Source organism: Nuphar pumila, chromosome 3 (assembly GCF_984573655.1).
Source record: "Nuphar pumila chromosome 3, dmNupPumi1.hap1.1, whole genome shotgun sequence".
Lineage (NCBI taxonomy): Eukaryota > Viridiplantae > Streptophyta > Magnoliopsida > Nymphaeales > Nymphaeaceae > Nuphar > Nuphar pumila.
Window position 1 is genome coordinate 93,104,872 of NC_143251.1, and position 19,621 is coordinate 93,124,492.

A 19,621-nucleotide genomic window follows, 5' to 3' on the forward strand; every position below is an offset into this window, starting at 1 on the left:
TTGAGTAGGACTAGTCTCAGGCCATTTCTTTCATTTGATAGCTCAAGGTTGGTGGAGGAAGGCTCGCTGCTAGAAACTTGATCAAGTTCATTGATCACTTCAGATCTAGGTGGGTTATAGCAACAATTGGGGAACTAGGTTTCACGGCAGATTGGGAACTTTGGTTTGGTGTTTGAAAAGGAAAAGAATTTTTGCCAAAAATGGCATGTTGTGAAGTGTAAAATTTTCCTAAATTCATGTTGAGGCAAAGATACCCATGATGTTGTAAAGCATATCCCACGAGAATAATGCACTTTCCTGGCCGATGGTGCTTATGTCTCTTATATGGACTTAAACAAGGGTATATATATATTGAATAGGTTGCCTACCACCAGTAAATAGTCAGGTTGTTTTTAACAAAGCACATATGTATTCAGACAATTTGCTAGGAAAGGATACTTGGATCATGTTTTTTTGATAAAAAATATAAATTTTAAATATTAAATAATTTTAAAAATTATATACCATCAAATTTAAAATTTTATAAAAACCTACCTGCATGTCTGAATAGAACAATCCAAGAGTTGATTCCTATATTATCCAACATGTAGATAGCATATCTAAGGTGAAATTAGAAAAAAAAAGAAGGAAAAACCCTTCCAAAGCTGAATAAGCTGGCAATAGATTAGAAAAGTGACAAGCAGCTGTCATTTAATATATATATATATATATATATATATTTTATCATCTAAGCACATAAAAAAATTACATTTTAATAAACTTAAATTACACTCACTCAAGTCACTGGGCATGGAGGGAAGGTGCTGACCCTTTCGTCGACTGTCAACGAATGTGCTCGGGTGCCTTTTATTGGTGGGCCCCATGACATCACCGGAAAATTACCTGCTTCGTCTTCGACGGGAAACTTCGTCATAAAAAAAATTAACCGACTGGTATCGGTATATGGAATATCTTGGCCGTTTAAAAAGAAAACGAGGGGCATATGCGTGATCGTGGATAGTGGCGTTGAAAATTTCAAGCCAAATGTCAAGCTCCTAATTTCCCACATAAGTTCAGGATTCTTTTATAAACCGCCCCAGTTTTCCAAAATAATTTTTTTTTTGTTTTTAATATTTTATTATTCAACATTCAATGTTTCAAAAGGAGAGAGAGTGACACAGATTCGGAAACTCAGGCAGCCCTTCCCACTCTTTGTTTTTCCTTTCCTTCTCTGGAAGGGAAGAGAGAGGGAAACTCTCTCTCTCTCTTCTAAATAAATTAGAGCCTCTCTCTCAAGATTTGCTCTCTCTCTCTCTCTCTCTCTATTGCTACAGGAGGGGCGGGTGACTGATTTAGAACTCTCTCTCTCTCTCTCTCAGATTTGCTACAGGATGATGGGTTCGGGGAGCAAGCAAAACCCCCCCAAGAGGGAACCCATAAACCCTAGCTCAGAATCCGCAAACCCCACCATTCAAATCGAACCAGAACGCCTTCTGGAGGACGTTTCTCCCCAATTTGAGGGCCACCCACTTGCCATAATGGGGGAAGTAGGGGAGGAGGAGGCGCGTCTCAGGGATTCTTGCGCTCTCTCGTTGGAGGAAGTCATTAGGAGGAGGTCTAACAGAATGAAATGCCTGTCCAGGATTTACAGGAAACAGTATTGGGCCTTAATGGAGGATGTGAGGTTCAGGTACAGAGAGTACTATTGGAAGTTTGGAATGAGTGGGTTGAAGGAAGAAGAAGAGCGGCCGGACGGCGGCGGAAGCGGGTTTCATGCAGGGCACGAGAACGGTGACTATGGGGCTCCAGCAAGTGGTTTCCCAGCGAGGATGGAGGAATATGGGTGCGGGTTTTTGGATGGGGGAGGGGAAGGGGAAGGGGAAGGTGGGTTGGGGTTTGTTGATAGATTGGGGCAAGATGGCAGTGGGTTTCAGGATAGGAGTGGAGAGAACGGTTTCTGTTTCCCCGGGAGCGGTATTCCGTCGAGTATGGACGGTGGGTTTCTGGGGGAGACAGGAGAGAATGGCTTTGGATTCCCGGAGAGCGTGTTTCCTGCAAAAATGAGTCAGGATGGATGTGGATTTTCGGTGAAGAGCGAGGAGAACCAGTTTGGATACCCAGAATGCGGCTTTCGGGCGAAGATGGGGCAGGATGGGTGTGAGTTTCTTGGGGGGAGTGGGGAAAATGGGGTCGGGTACCCGGAGAGCGGTTTTCCGGTGAAGGGGAGTCAGGGTGGACGTGGGCTTGTGGTGAAGGCCGAAGAGAACGACTTTGGTTTTGCGGAGAGCGGTTTTCCTATGAGAAGGGGGAAGGATGGATGTGGGCTTGGGGAGAAATCCTCAGAAAATGGATATGGATTTGTTGGGAGTGGTTTTCCTGGAAAAGTCGCTCAAGATGGATGTGGGTTATCGACGAAGTATGGTGAAAATGGACTTGCAGTTCGGGAGGGGAGTTTTCCCGTGAAAACAGGTCAGGAGGATTCTGCTGTTCCAGCGAAAGCTGGTGAAAATGGGGAATCTTGTCCAGCCAAGACTAGTGGCAAAACAGCCGATAACCGGTGTGGATTTGCAGGGTGTAAGATGAAGCCAATGGCGCTTAGCAGTTTCTGTCATTATCATATTCTTTCTGATAGCAAGCAGCAACTGTACAAAGCTTGCACCTATGTCATCAAGAGGTTATCCCCTATTTTGCTTCTTCTTTTCCGTTCTTCTTTCTGTGATTTAGATTTGGTTTCTTTCTCTGTTATGGCATTTTGCTATTTTGACATGATAAGAGATGTTGTTACTGATGTATTCATTTAGGTTCTTATATGGGATATCTTGCATACATAGTTGGGGATTATCTATTCAGTTGCATTAATTTGTATTAGTTTGTGCAGGCTAGTTATGCAAATAATTTGTGTAACACCATATTGGTAGGAGAATAGTCTTGCATAAAAGATGTACACAGCCATAATGATGATGTTTCACCCCCAAGGAATGAGATAAGATTCTTCAAATTTATGGAACGGTTAACTGATTTGTATTTGGTAAAATTGCACGATTTCAACAATCTGCACGGCACAACAAAATGAGTACAGAGGGCGTGTTAGGATGGTCAGGCATTTGTAATTCTTATGGAGCATAACTCTTATAGAATGTGCACAATTTTAAAGTATGATTCCATAAAAGGGAGTCCCACTTTCTGTTCAAATGCTTAGCAGTTAAATTTTATCTTTGGTGTTGGTGTGTTTGTTGGGATAAACTAATGTCATCGCATGAATAATTGATTAAAAGGATTTAGGTTAAACCAAGGGCGTGCCTTATCAGAGGTTCTATATGGAAATACTTTGGATACTTCTTGGATCCTGCCCAAAATGAATAAAAATGTCCATGAATTTTTGTGCCTGATGCATTCTTTCAATGATGAAAGTGCCTTTAAATTGGTCGTCATACAACCTTGGGTCCATGTTAGAATCAGTTGCTAGTGATCTGGTCTGAAAGGAAAAGCCCCAAAGAATAGTCTGGAAACTGTACTTGAGGATTTTCCCATGTTGTAATGTGAACAATTAAATCTGCCACAAAACCTAGAAACTAATCGATCGAATCTGTACTCAATAATAGGAGTGACTTGCTATTCACTTGGTTCTTGCATCATAATTAGCAAGGTTATGTAAGGTAGATGGCTGAGTGGTTCAAGACGTAGCATTGGAAATGCTATGTAGGCTTTTGTTTACCAAGGGTCCAAATCCCTTTCTTTATGTATCCTCATCCGTCCAAGATCTAGGTTTATTTTGCAACCTATTTTATAATTCTTCTCATTGCCCTTCATGCGTCACAAGGGAAGTGTACTGTGAACTCTTTCTTGTTTTTAGCATTTTTCACACATGGATATAGACAAAGAGATTCATCAAATAAAAACATCCCACATCAAGATTTGATTGATTGAGATTTTTTGCTTATATGATTTTTTTTCACAATGCTTGGATTAGTTACTATTCCCAACTTGATACAAACCCATGTGTTTGTGAACTAGTGGGAATGTGTTTCTATCTTTATTGTTAGTGAGGTAGCTTGGACCAAAGATTGAGCCTTAGATGTCCATTGCACTAAAATGTTACCTGAAAGATGACCCTGGGAAAAGAAACAGTGAAATCCTTTTCTGGCTTGTTACTGATTCAGTTATCTTATTTGAATGATATCTTTAGATTGTGTGTGGTACAACCTTAGGTTTGTACACAAATCAGGTCTTGTTAGTGTGAGTTGATCTGAAAGGAATGGCACTAAAGATTGTCTGTAACCTGTTTTTTAGGGGTTTCTCGTTTCTTCATTTTCTGTTAGTGAGGAAGACATGGATTAATGGTTGAACTGTCCATCAAGCACTGGAGAGAATGGCAATGTTGAAATCCTGTATTGACTTGTTATTGGTCAACAACCTGGACATAGGTGGTGTCTGGAATGGTAATAGCTTTATATATGTTTGTCAATTTGTGTCAATGAAACCTGCTGCCAGGCCTCCCTGGAACTGTTTGTTTCAGAGGAATGAAACATAAGAGAAAAAGGGCCTTGTCTGGATTTTGGTTTCCAGGGCTGACTGACTTATAGTTCCAGTCTCAAAACCTGCATGGACACATCCCTGAATGACACTGGCTTGCAGGTCTGCTGGCTGTAAACCTAAAGGATCCTTGAGAGGCTTACCTCTTTTCCCAATTGTGCAAGGTTTTGCTGGTATTTGTAGGTAGATTGCCCACAGATGAATGGGAGAAATGTCATTGATTTGCAGGTCATTTGCTTTTTGAAATGATCAGGGTAAATTAAAAGAATTACCTTCTCTGGCTTTTTGAAATGCTCAGGTGGATGTGTGTATCACTGTTTGTTTTTACTCTGTTGAGAACTGGAAATAGAATTTAGTATTTGTTTGTTCTTGATTTCTTTTCTGTTTGATTTTTTCAGTGGGCAGACTGGTCCTATAACTTGTGGGAAACCAGTTCTGAGAGCAACTGTGCCTTCTCTCTGTGTTATCCACTTCCTAAAAGCTCAAAAGCATGTTGCTCGGTCACTGAGGAAGGCGGGTCTCAATACATTCTCTTCAAACAAACCTGCTCCAAAGTTTCATGTTATAGTTGCTGAGTATGTGCGCTACATTCAGGCCAGAAGAAGAGGCACAGATACTGGAAATCGCATCCAGAATAGAGATTCAGCTCTTAAAGCGCTGAACTCTATTAAGGATGAAATCATGGAGTGAGACTTTTACCTGATGAACCTTAAGTTGTGAATTATGATTCGTATGGAAGAACTGGTTGGAAAATGTGCGTAAGCTTGGACTGTGGTGCAGACTCAAAATAACTAAGCAGGCTGTAATATGGAAGTTGCATTCAGAATAAGGATATCAGGCTTAAGATTCTGGTCACATTTAAGGAAAACACTGATAGTGAAGTCTTTTGCTACCATATGGTTCTTACCTGATCAATTTGGTGGAAAATGTGCCTGCAACCTGAGTACAGTTCTCTTATTCTTTGAGCTGTCCATTCTCTGTGATGGAATAAAGATATTGGTTTATGGTGCTGACACAGTTATGCATGATATTACAGTCTGAGACTTGGCTCTTAAAACCGACAAGTGTATGGGTGCTATATGATTCATGTTGGAGCATTTGATGGACATGGCACCCTCGAGCCAGGCAGTGAGTTCCTTAATCAAATGAACTGCCCAAGTTCAAATGCGGTATCCTTTCTTATTATGTTGCCTTAAAAGGTTAGCTTTCATTGTTATTAAGTTCCTCAAGTATCACAGTGGAAAAAATCACATTTCACCTTGTTTTCCTCTTCTATGAATTATCATTCTCTTGACCTTGCTAACTTGTAGGCTCTTTAAAATCAGAAGTCTTTTATCTGAGATCTGATTAGACTTTGTATATTAGTTTCTGTTGCAAAATTTATTTTCTTCTCCCTGCTGTTTGCTTTTATTGTTTCTTTACCAAGGTTGTCAGACTAGGAAGCTGAAGCGGGAAACGATACGGGAAGCGGAAGCAATAAGCAATGCATTTTAAAATGTATAGGAAGCGGGAAGCAAGAAATAAAAAATAATAATGTAAGAATTGAATGAGAATAGAAATGGAACACAAATAAAAACTAAAATAAAAGTGACTATTATTAAATTTCATGATTTTTTAGTGTAAGATTTAAATTTTTAACAAAATCTAAAAATGATGACTGTCAATTTAGAGAAAACTCATGGAAGTGAGTGAGAAGCGTGAGAGGAAACCCATGAAAACATGAAAAATAGAGTGAGAAAACTTATAAGAAGAATAGATGAAGTGTGTGGAAAGCATAGTAGAAGCGTGTGAGAATCGAGATTCCCATCAAGTTTCGGAAGCGAGGAGTATAGTGTTTCCAAAGCGAGTTTCCGGGAAGTGGGCTTCCCACCTATCTAAGAAGCTTCTGTAACTCTGCTTTTTACTTGATCATTAAGCTCTATGATGTAGTCATTGTTATTTGAGCTATGGTATATATACCATTGTTCTTTTCTGTGTGCCATTAGAGCTGAATGAGGACAATTTTGTAGGCCTCAGTTTTAACTGCCTAATTTGATATTTTTGTGATGGGTATTTAGTGAAATCCTTTACATTAGTCTTCTTTTGGTATTTTAATAAATAGTTGTGTACAAAGCCAGTTTATTTCAAGCACTTGAATATATTTTTCTTTTTTTGGTTAAGGATTTCAAGATAACTTTCATGTCTCCTTATTGTGTTTTATTATTTTAGTTTTTGCAGGTTTTATCAGAGGCATTTGATCTTAGATTTTTAAAGCAGGGTCTTAATTTTTAATTTGAATTTGTTCAAATGGTTTCCATTAGCTGCACACTCATATGGTCCACAAGTAATTGCATGTCAATTGTAAGAAATGTCGGCTTGAACACATCGCGTGCATCGGGTTGTTGTGGTGGCCTCACCAGCGATGTGCTGCAGTGTTAACCCAACACTACAGTAGGGTGACAAGAGATGCATGAGCACATGGCATAGCGGCAATGTAGGAGTGCGTGAGCGCAAGATGCTACCCCAACACGAGGGCGTGTTGGCTGTGTGGTTGCTTTATAAAAACACTGAGATGCGGCTGTCACAACCTGCTTACGAGCGGTGGTATGCATGAACAATATAAGAGATGGGCTTTCTGAGTCGAATGTTTGGGTGATTTTCTTCACTAACTGGTCTGGATGCTCGATAGAGGCAACAATCGGCAAGGTCAGATCAACACTTATTCTGCCCACAATTGAATCGAGCTCTTGCTGCATTTTGGTGCACCCACAATAGGCTTTGGGGGATTGTGCTTCAACCATTTATTCTTCGAAGAAAGATGCAAGATTCACATCATGGAGAACTAGATTCATTTTCTAACAATCTTTACATGGTCCCTCAAAGAATGACATGAGATCTGCAAAATAAATGATCCAGTCCTGATCCATTCTTTTCATTCGCTCAGCAAATTCGCGCTGTCACACAACATTGTTATCTTGCACCTTTCATGCTCCTTGAAGTATTCATGACCAGAGTTACCAAACGAGGAAGCGAGAGCAAGAAGCGATACAGGAAGCGGGAGCGGGAAGCGAGGCACTTTCAAAAATTTAGGAAGCGGGGAAGCGTGGGACCACTTAGAAGAAAATTTCGAACCGTCTCGGAAGCGACTTAGGAAGCGAACCGAAAGCGACCTAGGAAGCGAACCGGAAGCGAGGGGGAAGCGAAAAAATGGAAAAAATGGGGAAGCGAGGGGGAAGCGTGGGGGAAACGTTGGGGAAGCGCTTCCCATAAAAGGCAAGCACGCTTCCCAAAAATGGGGGACGCTTCCCCTCACGCTTCGGAAGCGCGACGTTTCGAGCTTCCGAAGCGCGCTTCCCCTTTTGCCTAGGCGCTTCCGGTAACTCTGTTCATGACACTCCTTTATGTAATTAATTAGTTGGAGGCTTTTAACCTCCATGCTCGAAAGTTCGATTTTAAGTATTTTGTGTTTTGCAGTCAATACATGCCAAATTTGAGGCTGCGGCCCACACGATTGGCTAGGAAATTTAGTTTTGAATCCAATGCAATAAACTGTGCCGCAAATTTCCTCACAGATTGGTGGGAATCACGATTCTATTGTGCTGAATTGGGTACTTTACTACAGTGCTATGTTACATTACTGTGGGAGGTTCAGATAGTGCAGAGGCGTAGTCTAGGGTTTAAGGTTGAATCTAGGTTTGGTCATCTAGTTTAGGGTATTAGGTATGTAAAAATATTTTTTTTGGGATTTTTTCAGGGTCTTTAAAAGGTCGAAACTAATTTATTTCTCGGATAAGCTAGGGTGTTATAGGTTCAGTTCGGTTTTCTGGGTTCTGACATGTTTCAAAGATCGAACCAGATTTCAGCGATCCAAATGAATTTTTGGGATCTGTAAATTGGGTTTGAAAGCCAACAGATGTACATTCCTAGGGTAAAAGTTTAAGGATTTATGGATCTAGAATCAAGCCTAGAAAATTTTTTGTAATTTAAAAATGCTAGGTCATCAAGATCCAGTCATTAGATCTGACAGGTTTCTGTAAAATGACGATATCTATAGGCCAGGATTTGATTTTTCTGATCAGTGAATTGGGTTTGGTTTAGAACAAATAGGGCTAACTGGAGTGATTTTTTAGGGATTTTTAGGGCTATCAAACCACAAAACGGATTTTTGAAAACCGGACTTGGATGAAGGCATGTACCGATCCTTCCCAAGAACATGCACAAATTTGGCTTGACTTTCGAAAGTCGGATCTGGGTCATTAGAGGTTAGATTCTATCGATTCAAAAAATAATTTAGAAGTACGTGAATCAAAGAATCTGATGCCATTCTCCTTGGAATGATCAGAAGAGAGATCCGGTGGGGCAAATCACCGTTGGTTGCGGTTGGATCTGTTGTGCAGAGCCGTGAAGGGCTTGGGCCCTTGTTGTGTCGTCCCACAGCAACGGTTGGACGACACGACTCTTGGAAACGATGTTGATGCCACTGTTATGATCTAAATTCTCGCAGAGAATGATCCTACAAATTTCGGCGCGCTGGACGTGAGGCACGACTTTGAAGAGAGGCGTGAACCACGAGTAGGAGGGGCGTGCAACGTTGGTGGAGAGAGAGAGAGACGTCTCTCTTGGTCGGCTATATAGGGAAGCATGAGGTGGATGGGGGTCGATGGCAAGGGAGGGAAAAAAGGCATTCCCTCTCGGTCAATGACGGGTGTGAAAGAGAGAGGCGAGGGATAAATTTGTTTCCTCAGATAATAAGAACCAAGAACGAAGCTTAGAGAAATCTCTAAACAAACTTCATTGAAAATAAACTAAGCAGGATACATCTATATATAGATTTATAGGAGGACAAAACAGTAAAATACATAGACACAATCCCATCGTAGATAAGAGTCTAAGGGGGGGGGGGCATCCCAGCATGGGCAAGATTCCATGTTGGGTGGGTTTCTCTGGGAGTCCTGGGAGAAAGGGAAACTCCCTCGGGCAGTCTCAGCTGGGTGGGTCCTGCCTCTTCGGAGTAGGAAACGGTCCGTAACAGAGATCTGCCAAATGTCCACCTGTTTAAAACAATATTGATGTATGCTTGTAAGTTTATTTGTTTTCGAGGTCCTGAGTGCTATATAACATGGATTTAGTTATCTTTGACAAGGTTTTAAAACTCGCCGAGTCAACTCGGTGACTCGGCTCGGCCCTCCAGCGAGTCAACCCGGCAAGGCAAACTCGGTTTGCGAAGACTCGGCTGCTGACTCAGCTTGACTCGGCTTGAATCGGCCTGACTCGGGCGAGTTCTGGGTACTTTCATCTTTAAGAAAATTTGAAAGACTTGTTCCTGCTTGTGTAGTTTGTTTAGTAAATGTCAGCCACCTTACTGTACATTGATAACATTTAACAACCTGTGTTCATTTTTCAAAGAACAAATAGCATAATAACAATAGGCTTACCAACTTAATATAAAATCACAAAATTAGTAACAGTCTATGGGCAATTTTTTTCCAACTGCCATGCTGCTACACAATGATTAGAGTGCAATACCTTTGTTCTAATAAAGCATGTAAAAAAAAAGGTCATGTTCGGTTACATTCACCATAAAAGATAGAACACCTGATTGCAGGGAAAATGTGTTTTATATGTGATTCCACACCAAAAAATACAACAACAACAACAACAACAACTACGCCTTCATCCCAAAACAATTGGGGTCAGCGATATGAACCAAAAAAGAAATTCATTTTGGGTCTTCCACATGAATCCTTTTCCTCCAATCATTTCTATCCAATGCCATATCCTCGGTGAGGTTCAAAGCATTCATATCCTTTCCTATCATCTCCATCCAAGTCTTCCTAGGCCTACCCCGACCTCTTTTAACCTATGTCACACGGACTCGGCTAAAGGGTTGCCGCACCCGCGTCGACACGCACGGACTCGGGTGCGGACTCGGGTGCGGCTTTGGACTCGGCCCGGACTCGGTCAACGCCGAGTCGGACTCGGTCAACGAGTCCGGGCCGAGTCCGTCCACATTTTGGACTCGTTCAACTTTGACCGAGTCCAAAATTGTCCAGTTCGAGTTTTAAATTTTGTTTTGGATCCGGGTCGGGTCCAAACCCGACCTAGATCCAATTTTTTTGGCAGCCGAACCCTAAAAGGGGTTTATCGACAGGGAGAGGGGCTTACCCTCTCGATTTTGCCTCTCCCCCCTCAGCCCCTGCAGCTTTCTCCTGCAACCACGCCGGCGATCCGAACTCCGGCGACAGGCAGCCACCGTCTCCCCCTCCGTCAGGTATGTCGACCCTCCTGCACCCTCTGCTCGTAGCCTCCCTCCTTGCACCCTTTGCACGCAGAAGAGGGGCTCGACCCCCCTCCCTGCACCCTCTGCTCGTAGGGGAGGGGCTCGGCCCCCCTCCCTGCACCCTTTGCACGCAGAAGAGGGGCTCGGCCCCCCTCCCTGCACCCTCTGCTCGTAGGGGAGGGGCTCGGCCCCCCTCCCTGCACCCTCGGCTCGCAGGGGAGGGGCTCGGCCCCTCCCTGCACCCTCTGCTCGCAGAAGAGGGGCTCGGCCCCCCTCCCTGCACCCTCTGCTCGCAGAGGAGGGGCTCGGCCCCCCTCCCTGCACCCTCTGCTCGCAAGGGAGGGGCTCGGCCCCCCTCCCTGCACCCTCTGCTCGCAGGGGAGGGGCTCGGCCCCCCTCCCTGCACCCTCTGCTCGCAGAGGAGGGGCTCGGCCCCCCTCCCTGCACCCTCTGCTCGCAGAAGAGGGGCTCGGCTCCCCTCCCTGCACCCTCTGCTCGCAGGGGAGGGGCTTGGCCCCCCTCCCTGCACCCTCTGCTCGCAGAAGAGGGGCTCGGCCCCTCCAATATTCCCTGTTTTATTAACTTTATTTTATTTACTTATTTAATTATTTTCTTTTCAGTTTTCACTTTTCAGATATAATGGCGAGTTCTAGCGGTAGTGTCAATACATTTGGTTCAAGTTCTAACCCTGAATTAGATGTTTCTCAACCACTTTGGAGGCTTGTGACAAAAGGGATAAAAGCTAGTAGTGGTGGTGGTGGGAATGTGCAGTTTCATTGTAATCTATGTAAGACTGTTTTCACAGGTTCTTATACGCGTGTGAAAGCACATCTTTTGCATATTCGCGGTCAAGGAATTAGGGCATGTTCTGGGGTTGACAAAGACATGTTAAAGCAATTAAAAAAAGAACAAGAGGAAGCTGAAAAGAAGAAAATTGCAGAGATGAAAAACTATTCGATTAATTTGTCTTTTCCTACTGCTAGTGATACACAAGAAGAGCTTTTAAAGAAAAGAAAGATGGAAAGCAATAAAACAATACAAGCGTCATTCAAAAACATGGCAAGAGCAGAAATTGATAAAAATATTGGTCGATTCTTTTACTCAAGCTCAATTCCTTTTAATGTAGCTAGAAGTCCATACTGGAAAGATATGATTACATCTTTGGCTAATTGCAATTTGAGTGGTTATGTGCCTCCTAGTTCAGAAAAACTAAGAACAGTCATTCTTGCAGAGGAAAAAAATAGAATTGAAGACTTGCTAGAGACCAAAAAATTTGCATGGAAACGACATGGAGTGTCGATTGTTTCTTATGGGTGGACTGATATACAAAGGCGACCACTGATAAACTTCATTGCTTACTCACTAAATGGGCCAATCTTTTTGAAGACTGTTGATGCATCTGGAGAGTATAAAGATGCTGAATATTTAAAGAGATTATTTGTTGAAGTGATAAAAGAAGTGGGTGAAGAAAGTGTGGTGCAAATCATTACTGACAATGCTCCAGTTTGCAGTCGTGCAGGAATGAATTTGGCAAGTGAAGATACATATTCACATATTTTTTGGACTCCTTGTGCAGCACACAGTTTAAATTTGGCACTTAAGAGTATATGCAATCCATCAAAAGATGATGCACATGCACATGAAATGTGCTTATGGATTGAGGAAATAGAGCATGATGTTCGAAATATTAGAAATTTTGTTGTAAACCATCATCATGCCCTTTCTATATTTAATAGGCATTCTGATCTCAAGTTACTGAAAGTTGCTGAAACTCGTTTTGCTTCTCTAATTGTTATGATAAAAAGAATTAAGCAACTCAAGAATGCACTGATGATGATGGTGGCTGATCAAGATTGGGATTTTTATCGTACTGAAGATGATGTCAAGGCTCAAGCTATCAAAAAATGCATCTGTGATGATTTTTGGTGGGATAAAATTACATATTTTGTTGAATTTACAGAGCCTATTTGGGAAATGCTGAGAGAAGTTGACAGAGATGTACCCATGCTTCATAGAATTTATGAAATGTGGGACAATATGATTGAAAAAGTTCAAAGTATCATTTTTAAACATGAGAAGAAAGATATTGCACTTGATGATTCAGAATTTTACAATCATGTACATTCAGTTTTAGTGAGAAGATGGGATAAAAGCAATACACCTTTGCATTGCATGGCACACTCTCTCAATCCAAAATACTATGCAAAAAAATGGTTGACAGCAGGTGTTGGTCGTGTTTCTCCAAATGAAGATCCTGAGATATCAAGAAATAGAATGATATATTTGGGAAGAGTTTTTAATGATCCTCACATGTTTAAGGTTGTAAATAGTGAGTTTGGCAAGTTTTCTACTGGAAGATTTGATTCTTTAGCAGCACTTGTGGCAAGGGACGAGGAAGATCCCCTTAATTGGTGGGCAACATATGGATCAGAGACACCAAATCTGCAACGTCTTGCAATGAAGTTGTTATCCCAACCTGCTACATCATCTTGTTGTGAAAGAAATTGGAGTACATATGCTCAAATTCACAACATTAAAAGAAACAAACTCACTAGTAAAAGAGCAGAGGATTTGGTATATGTTCACTCAAATCTACGATTAATTTCTCCCCGCACCAAAGAAGAGTATAGGTACTTTTTTTTCTTTGTATTCAAAGTTTGTATTTAAATATTTCATATTTGTATTCAAAGTTTTAAGTTAGATACTAATATAGTGATTTTTTGATGCAGTTGTGGACCATCCAAGAATTGGGATGTAAATCCAGAAGATTTTGACTTGGAGGGAGAACATAATTTACATACTCTCAACATGGACTACCTCGATCCTGTTCTTCCTTCTAATTCAGACGATGATGCAGATTTATGATAAGTTTTGTTGTTTATCACACTCACAAGCTTCTTTATGTGTTATATTTTGGTAAGTTTGTGTTGTTAAGAATTGCTTTTTTTTTGCTTTAAAATTTACAATCTTTATGTGTTAATTTATTGTTATATATATATATATATATATATATATATATATATATATATATATATATATATATATATATATATATATATATAGCCGAGTCCCCGTGTCCAAATTTTTTGGAATTGCGCCGCACCCGTGTCGCACACGCACCCGCACCCGCACCCATGTGACATAGCTTTTAACTAATATATTATCCCATTTCTCCAACCTTCTAACGGGAGCATCATTAGGCCTTCGCCGAATATGTCCAAACCACCGTAAACGATTCTCGCGCATCTTATTTTCAATGGGTACAACACCTACCTTCTTACGTATCTCCTCGTTCCGAATCTTATCTTTTATTGTATTTCCACACATCCATCTAAGCATCCGCATCTCAGCTACACTCATTTTTTGAATATGATGTCTCTTGGCAGCCCAACATTCCGTACCATATAGTAAAGCGGGTCTAATAGTCGTCCTATAAAACTTTCCCTTCAACCGCAATGGCATTCTACGATCGCACAACACTCCAGTTGCACTTTTCCATTTCATCCACCCAACCTTTATCCTATGATTTACATCTCCATCAATTTCTCCATACTTTTGAATGATGGATCCCAAATATTTGAAATAATCATTCACCGGTATTTCTTGCTCACCAAGCTTCACTACACTCCCATCACTACTTCGTTGCTTACTAAACCGACATTCCATATATTCAGTCTTACTCTTACTCAACTTAAAACCTCTAGCTTCCAATGTCTGTCTCCATAATTCTAACTTAGCATTAACCCCAGCTCTAGACTCATCAATCAAAACAATATCATCAGCAAACAACATACACCACGGTACATTTTCTTGAATTGATCTCGTAAGCTCATCCATCACTATCGCAAATAGGAAAGGGCTTAAAGCAGATCCTTGATGTAACCCAACCGTTATCGAAAAATTGGTTGTCACCCCTCCACAAGTGCGGACATTGGTTATTACTCCTTCATACATATCTTTAATTATACTAATGTACTTGAGAGAAACACCTTTCTTCATCATTGTCCACCAGAGAACGTCCCTAGGTACTCTATCGTACGCCTTCTCTAAATCAATAAAAACCATATGCAAATCTTTGTTTCTCTCTCTATATCTTTCAATAAGTTGTCTAAGAAGATGTATAGCTTCCAGAGTTGATCTTCCAGGCATAAAACCAAATTGATTCTCCGATATCGTGACAACCTTCCTCAACCTAGACTCAATCACCCTCTCCCAAAGTTTCATAGTATGACTCATGAGTTTTATACCACGATAGTTTGTGCAATCTTGTATATCACCCTTATTCTTATATAAAGGCACCAAAGTACTCTTCCTCCACTCATTAGGCATCTTATTTGTTCGCCAAATCAAGTTAAAAAGATTTGTCAACCATTCTAAACCTTTCTCTCCCAAGCATTTCCAAGCCTCGATAGGTATACCATCTGGGCCAACTGCCCTTCTTGATTTCATTTTCTTCAAAGCCTCTGCAATTTATTTCTTTTGAATCTTGCGCATGAAGTCACGATTTATCTCATTAAAAGGAATGGAGAAGTCTCCAAGATCTTGAGCATGACTATCATTAAATAGCTTATCAAAATAATCTTTCTATCTCTCCTTAATCTCCTCATCTTTGACTAAAACCCTTTGCGTTTCATCTTTGATACATCTAACCATACCCAAATCCCTCGATTTCCTATCTCTCATCTTTGCAAGCCTATAAATATCCTTCTCGCCTTCTTTGGTATCCAACTTGTCATAAACCTCCTTATATACCTTAGCCCTCGCGTTTCGAATTACTTTTTTAGCTTCCTTCTTTGCTATCATATACTTCTCCAAATTCTCATTATCACGACTCTTACTTAGATTTCTATAACACTCTCTTTTAACCTTAATAACTAATTTGACATCCTCGTTCCACCATGATGTATCCTTACCTAGTGGTGCACCGCCTTTAGACTCACCCAATACCTCCTTAGCCACTTTTCTCATGCCACCCGCTATCTTATTCCACATTGATTCTGAATCCTCGAGACACCAATCAGCTTCCTTAACTACCTGCTCTACAAACATTCCTTGTTTAGCTCCACTAGGTAAGGATACATCATGATTCCACACCAAAAAATGATTTCTCAAAAATGAGGTAGTCCTCAACAAATTGGCTTCTGATTGATCTTTAACAGTAAGTTGCTGACAAATTCAGTCACAATGCAAGTGACGTTTTGGAAGCATTCATCTTTTGTCACCATCTCTGATTTTCAAATCATCTGTAATAAATGCCAAAACTATCTAAGTTCCCTCACTCTATGTTTCCTGTCATAGTTTTCTTCTCTAAGTCGTCGATCTCACGATGGTACCACTTATAATACAAACAATCCACTTTGCAGATTTTATTGACAAGCTTTTTGCTAAGTAATGTGATTATGATTCTTAATTGTCATAAATAAATATTCATTTTGGCTTTTCATTTATCTGGGAATAAGTATTCAATTTGCAGATATTGCCACCAACGGCTAAAGATTATTTGTAAGAGAATTTGAAAGACTTGTTCCTGCTTGTGTAGTTTCTTTAGTAAATGTGAGATTCGAATTAAGAGCGGTTTTACTTGATGTTATTTTACTTATTAATCAATTAAACTAGTAATTAATTCATTCTACAAACTTTTATATGTTTAAATGACAATTTATATATCGTCTTTCTTTTAAAATCAAAAGTTAACAAAACCCGGTTCGAGTCACCAAGTTGACCCGCCGAGTCACGAGTCAATAAAGAACGAGTCGAGTCCCGAGTCACTGGGTTTTAAAACCTTGATCTTTGATGGAGTTTCCACTAAGTCATAACAAATGCTACATAATACAGGTATAAAATGGGGTATCCATGTAACATAACCTGGCTAGAATATTTTTTTTGAAAACTTTGGATTTAGCTGCTCTTCATCTTCAATCCACCCAAGTTTAAGATGCTGTAGACCTTAGGTTATAATATCTTGTGGCTCTTAGCGGCCCCTCCCCCTGGCCTCAATTGGTGTAATTTATGTAATCTTCATTCTTGTGCATGGCGCATACATGTACCTTTGTATGTTTGCTTTGATGTCATGCATTTAGTAACTTCTTCAATGGGCATGGGTTCATCCGACTCAAGCAATTTGTTTTGGACCCGAGTCTGAAGACTGATCCAATTCTTCAGTTGCACCTCTCTGCATGATGTTGGACAGCCTGATATAATTCCTAAAGTGCGGTATGACCAATACCAACACCAGCAACTCAAACATACCATTTTCTGTGTTGATATAACACTTTCTGTTTTTTTATTGTTTTGTTTTTGATGTCTTGTCTACTGTATGTAGATATGCTATATAGTATATACTGCATGGGAGTGACGTGGTGCTTCCGAACCTTCCTGATTATTAATAGTTGTCATGTATAGAAACGTCAGAGTCTAAAGTTAGACATCCAGGATTGGAAGAGGACATCACACTGCTTTTAAAAGGCCCACCTAGGTGCCATGGTGAACTATGCTTCTGTGTCATGTAATAGTACTTTCAGTTTCTTTCACTAGATTGGTTTGGTTTCTTATCATTTGTAGACGGCACAGTTTTCACTGTTGTACAGAATTTGTAACTACTTGTTTGCTTGTCAACTGTAGTTGAGAGACATCGGAAGTGAATGAATGACCGTGAAGAGGACTTTGTTGAATTTAAGATATGACCGTGAAGAGGACTTTGTTGAATTTAAGATTGCCAACTCAATGTCCTATTGCAATCTGGAGAGAGAAATTGAACTCAAAAGGTTTTCACAAGGTGGAAGATCATTTCATTCTTGTTTGTAGATTTTCGAGCCTTCGTTGGGACTGGATATTTTTGTTTGCCAACCCTTTTGTTGATACATTCAATAATGCAGGTCATGTTGATTCTGAACTTATGTGCAACTCATTTTCTGTACCAGAAGTGAAGTTGCTTGGTCATCTTGAGTTGGGTTGATCCCAAATTAATAGAGGGCAACTGACAGCCGACTGCTTGCATGATCATATGGTCATTCACTGAATTCTCTTTGCCCGAGTTGGTTCATCTCTCCATATGCTCTATGTTCAATTTTGTTCGAGCATGGCAGTTTGCTGGAAACAAATTGTCAGTGGTCTTGGAGGGTGGATGGTGCTGCACATTTAGGCAACATCAGATCCAAGCACAATTAGTGAGAGTCAAGGTGAATATAGGTCCTCTATATTGCTGTAGATTGTACCTGGGAAGCCCGGCCCTTCTGAAAAGTTGAACTTGAGCGATCATTTTGGTTCTGTAATTCATCTAGTCATCCATGGGTTTTCAGCTCAATTGGTGGGGTTGCATTTCTATCGATTCAAGCGACGAGGTTAAGAGATCCATGAATGACATTGGGTCTCATTCTGTGTTTGTTTACCATTCAAAATTGGCCAACTTACAGGTTAGATTTCAGTGACTTGTTTGTGCTATGATTATCTCTAAGCCTTCCCCTGCACAACTTGTTGCCTAACTGTGGAGGAGGATGTTGGGAACTCAAACTGAGTTCACTGGTATGGTTGGAATCAGCTTACAACTTGTTTGGAACTTTGGCTTCTACTTTTCCATCATCTTTTTTTTTTCTGCAGTGAAACCAGATGATCTGGTGTGTTGATAGGCTTGCAACCATGGTGTGCGTAAAATGGGATCAGCATCAAGTTTGGCTGGTTTGACACCCAAGTTGGAGAGGCTCTGCCAGCATGTTGGTTCATGCCAGTCACAATAAGTTGCATCCGTAGATGCCATTTCAGCTGTTGATTCGAAAACTGCTTAGAGAGCAGCTTGCCAAAATCCTTTTTTGGAATAACATGCTCATCAATATCAGTTGTACTGTTCTGCAAAGAATATTACTTCAGTTGATGGATTATTTTCATTAGATCTTTGTTTGTTGGATGCTTTGGGAAAAAATATGTGTTCATCTTTTGTTTATTATTAGCCATAACATGCTGATTCATCGGCTGACATTTTCGGATTGTGATTCTCGAGCTATTATTATGTTCCTCTTTTTTCTATTTTATTCTTAAAAAAAAATTATAGCCTAGTGCTCGAGTTCACTTGGGGTTTTTCGCTAAGCTGGTCCAAGTTCCAAGGTGATTACGTTTCTAGAATATTGTTCTTTTAACAAGTTATCTATCGTTCACGCTACCACTTCATATCGAGGTACTTAAAAGAGGCCAGGTCGGGTTAGAACTTAGAAGCCTCACTCCTGACGGTATTCCTTGGATGCCATCATCCATGAGATGAATGGCAACCCAAGTACCATCATTTTTGCTTTTTTTTCAGCCGTTCATTTTTTTTTTGTGTTTTGGGGGGTCAGGCCCTCTTCCATTAATCATAAATATATGTACAGAAGAGATCTTTATAAAACTTTAACCTGAACCCGACAAGAGTGGCTCAGGCCTGGGTCGGGCCAATAGCTGAGCCAGACCAATGTCCACACAAACGAGTTCGTTAGTGACTTGGATGTGTGGTTCTTCTCTAATCTGCTAAATGTAGCTGTACTCCCAAGAGTAAGGTGTTCCTCAAGTTGGTGAACAATGGTGATTAGCATTATACACAGAGGTGTTTGTTTTTGGTTCCATGTGGTCCATGCAATGAAACCAAAATGGCTTGTGCAAGTTCTCACGGACTCACCAACGGGAGCTCCGCTTGTCTGGTAGGAGCAGCTAGTGCACGTCACCTTGTGTTGGGACGTTGCAGGTTCAAAAACGAATGGTATAGTTGTCTAACTGGCAGGGGTCTGCCTAACCCTGGTTTGCCTTTCAGAAAGAAAAGAGTTCTCATGGACGGACTCAGGAAGGCTATCTTTCTGCTTGGTCAGATAGGGGTATCAACTGTGGTTG

At 40.8% G+C, this 19,621-nt stretch overlaps 1 protein-coding gene across 1 annotated transcript; it reads left to right on the forward strand.

The window, feature by feature from the left end:
- Positions 1-1,304: 1,304 nt before the first annotated feature.
- Positions 1,305-18,704, forward strand: LOC149843139 (uncharacterized). The gene is made up of 5 exons (XM_090001714.1): positions 1,305-2,653; positions 4,911-5,711; positions 17,393-17,546; positions 17,647-18,292; positions 18,368-18,704. The coding sequence occupies exons 1-2, from the start codon at positions 1,518-1,520 to the stop codon at positions 5,200-5,202; spliced, it is 1,428 nt and encodes a 475-aa protein (XP_089857840.1). The 5' UTR covers positions 1,305-1,517; the 3' UTR covers positions 5,203-5,711; positions 17,393-17,546; positions 17,647-18,292; positions 18,368-18,704.
- Positions 18,705-19,621: the final 917 nt, after the last annotated feature.

Coding starts and splice junctions, on each gene's coding strand:
- LOC149843139 (XM_090001714.1), top strand. CDS start 1,518: ATGGGGGAAGTAGGGGAGGAGGAGGCGCGTCTCAGGGATTCTTGCGCT. Junction 2,654..4,910: donor TGCACCTATGTCATCAAGAG/GTTATCCCCTAT, acceptor TGATTTTTTCAG/TGGGCAGACTGGTCCTATAA.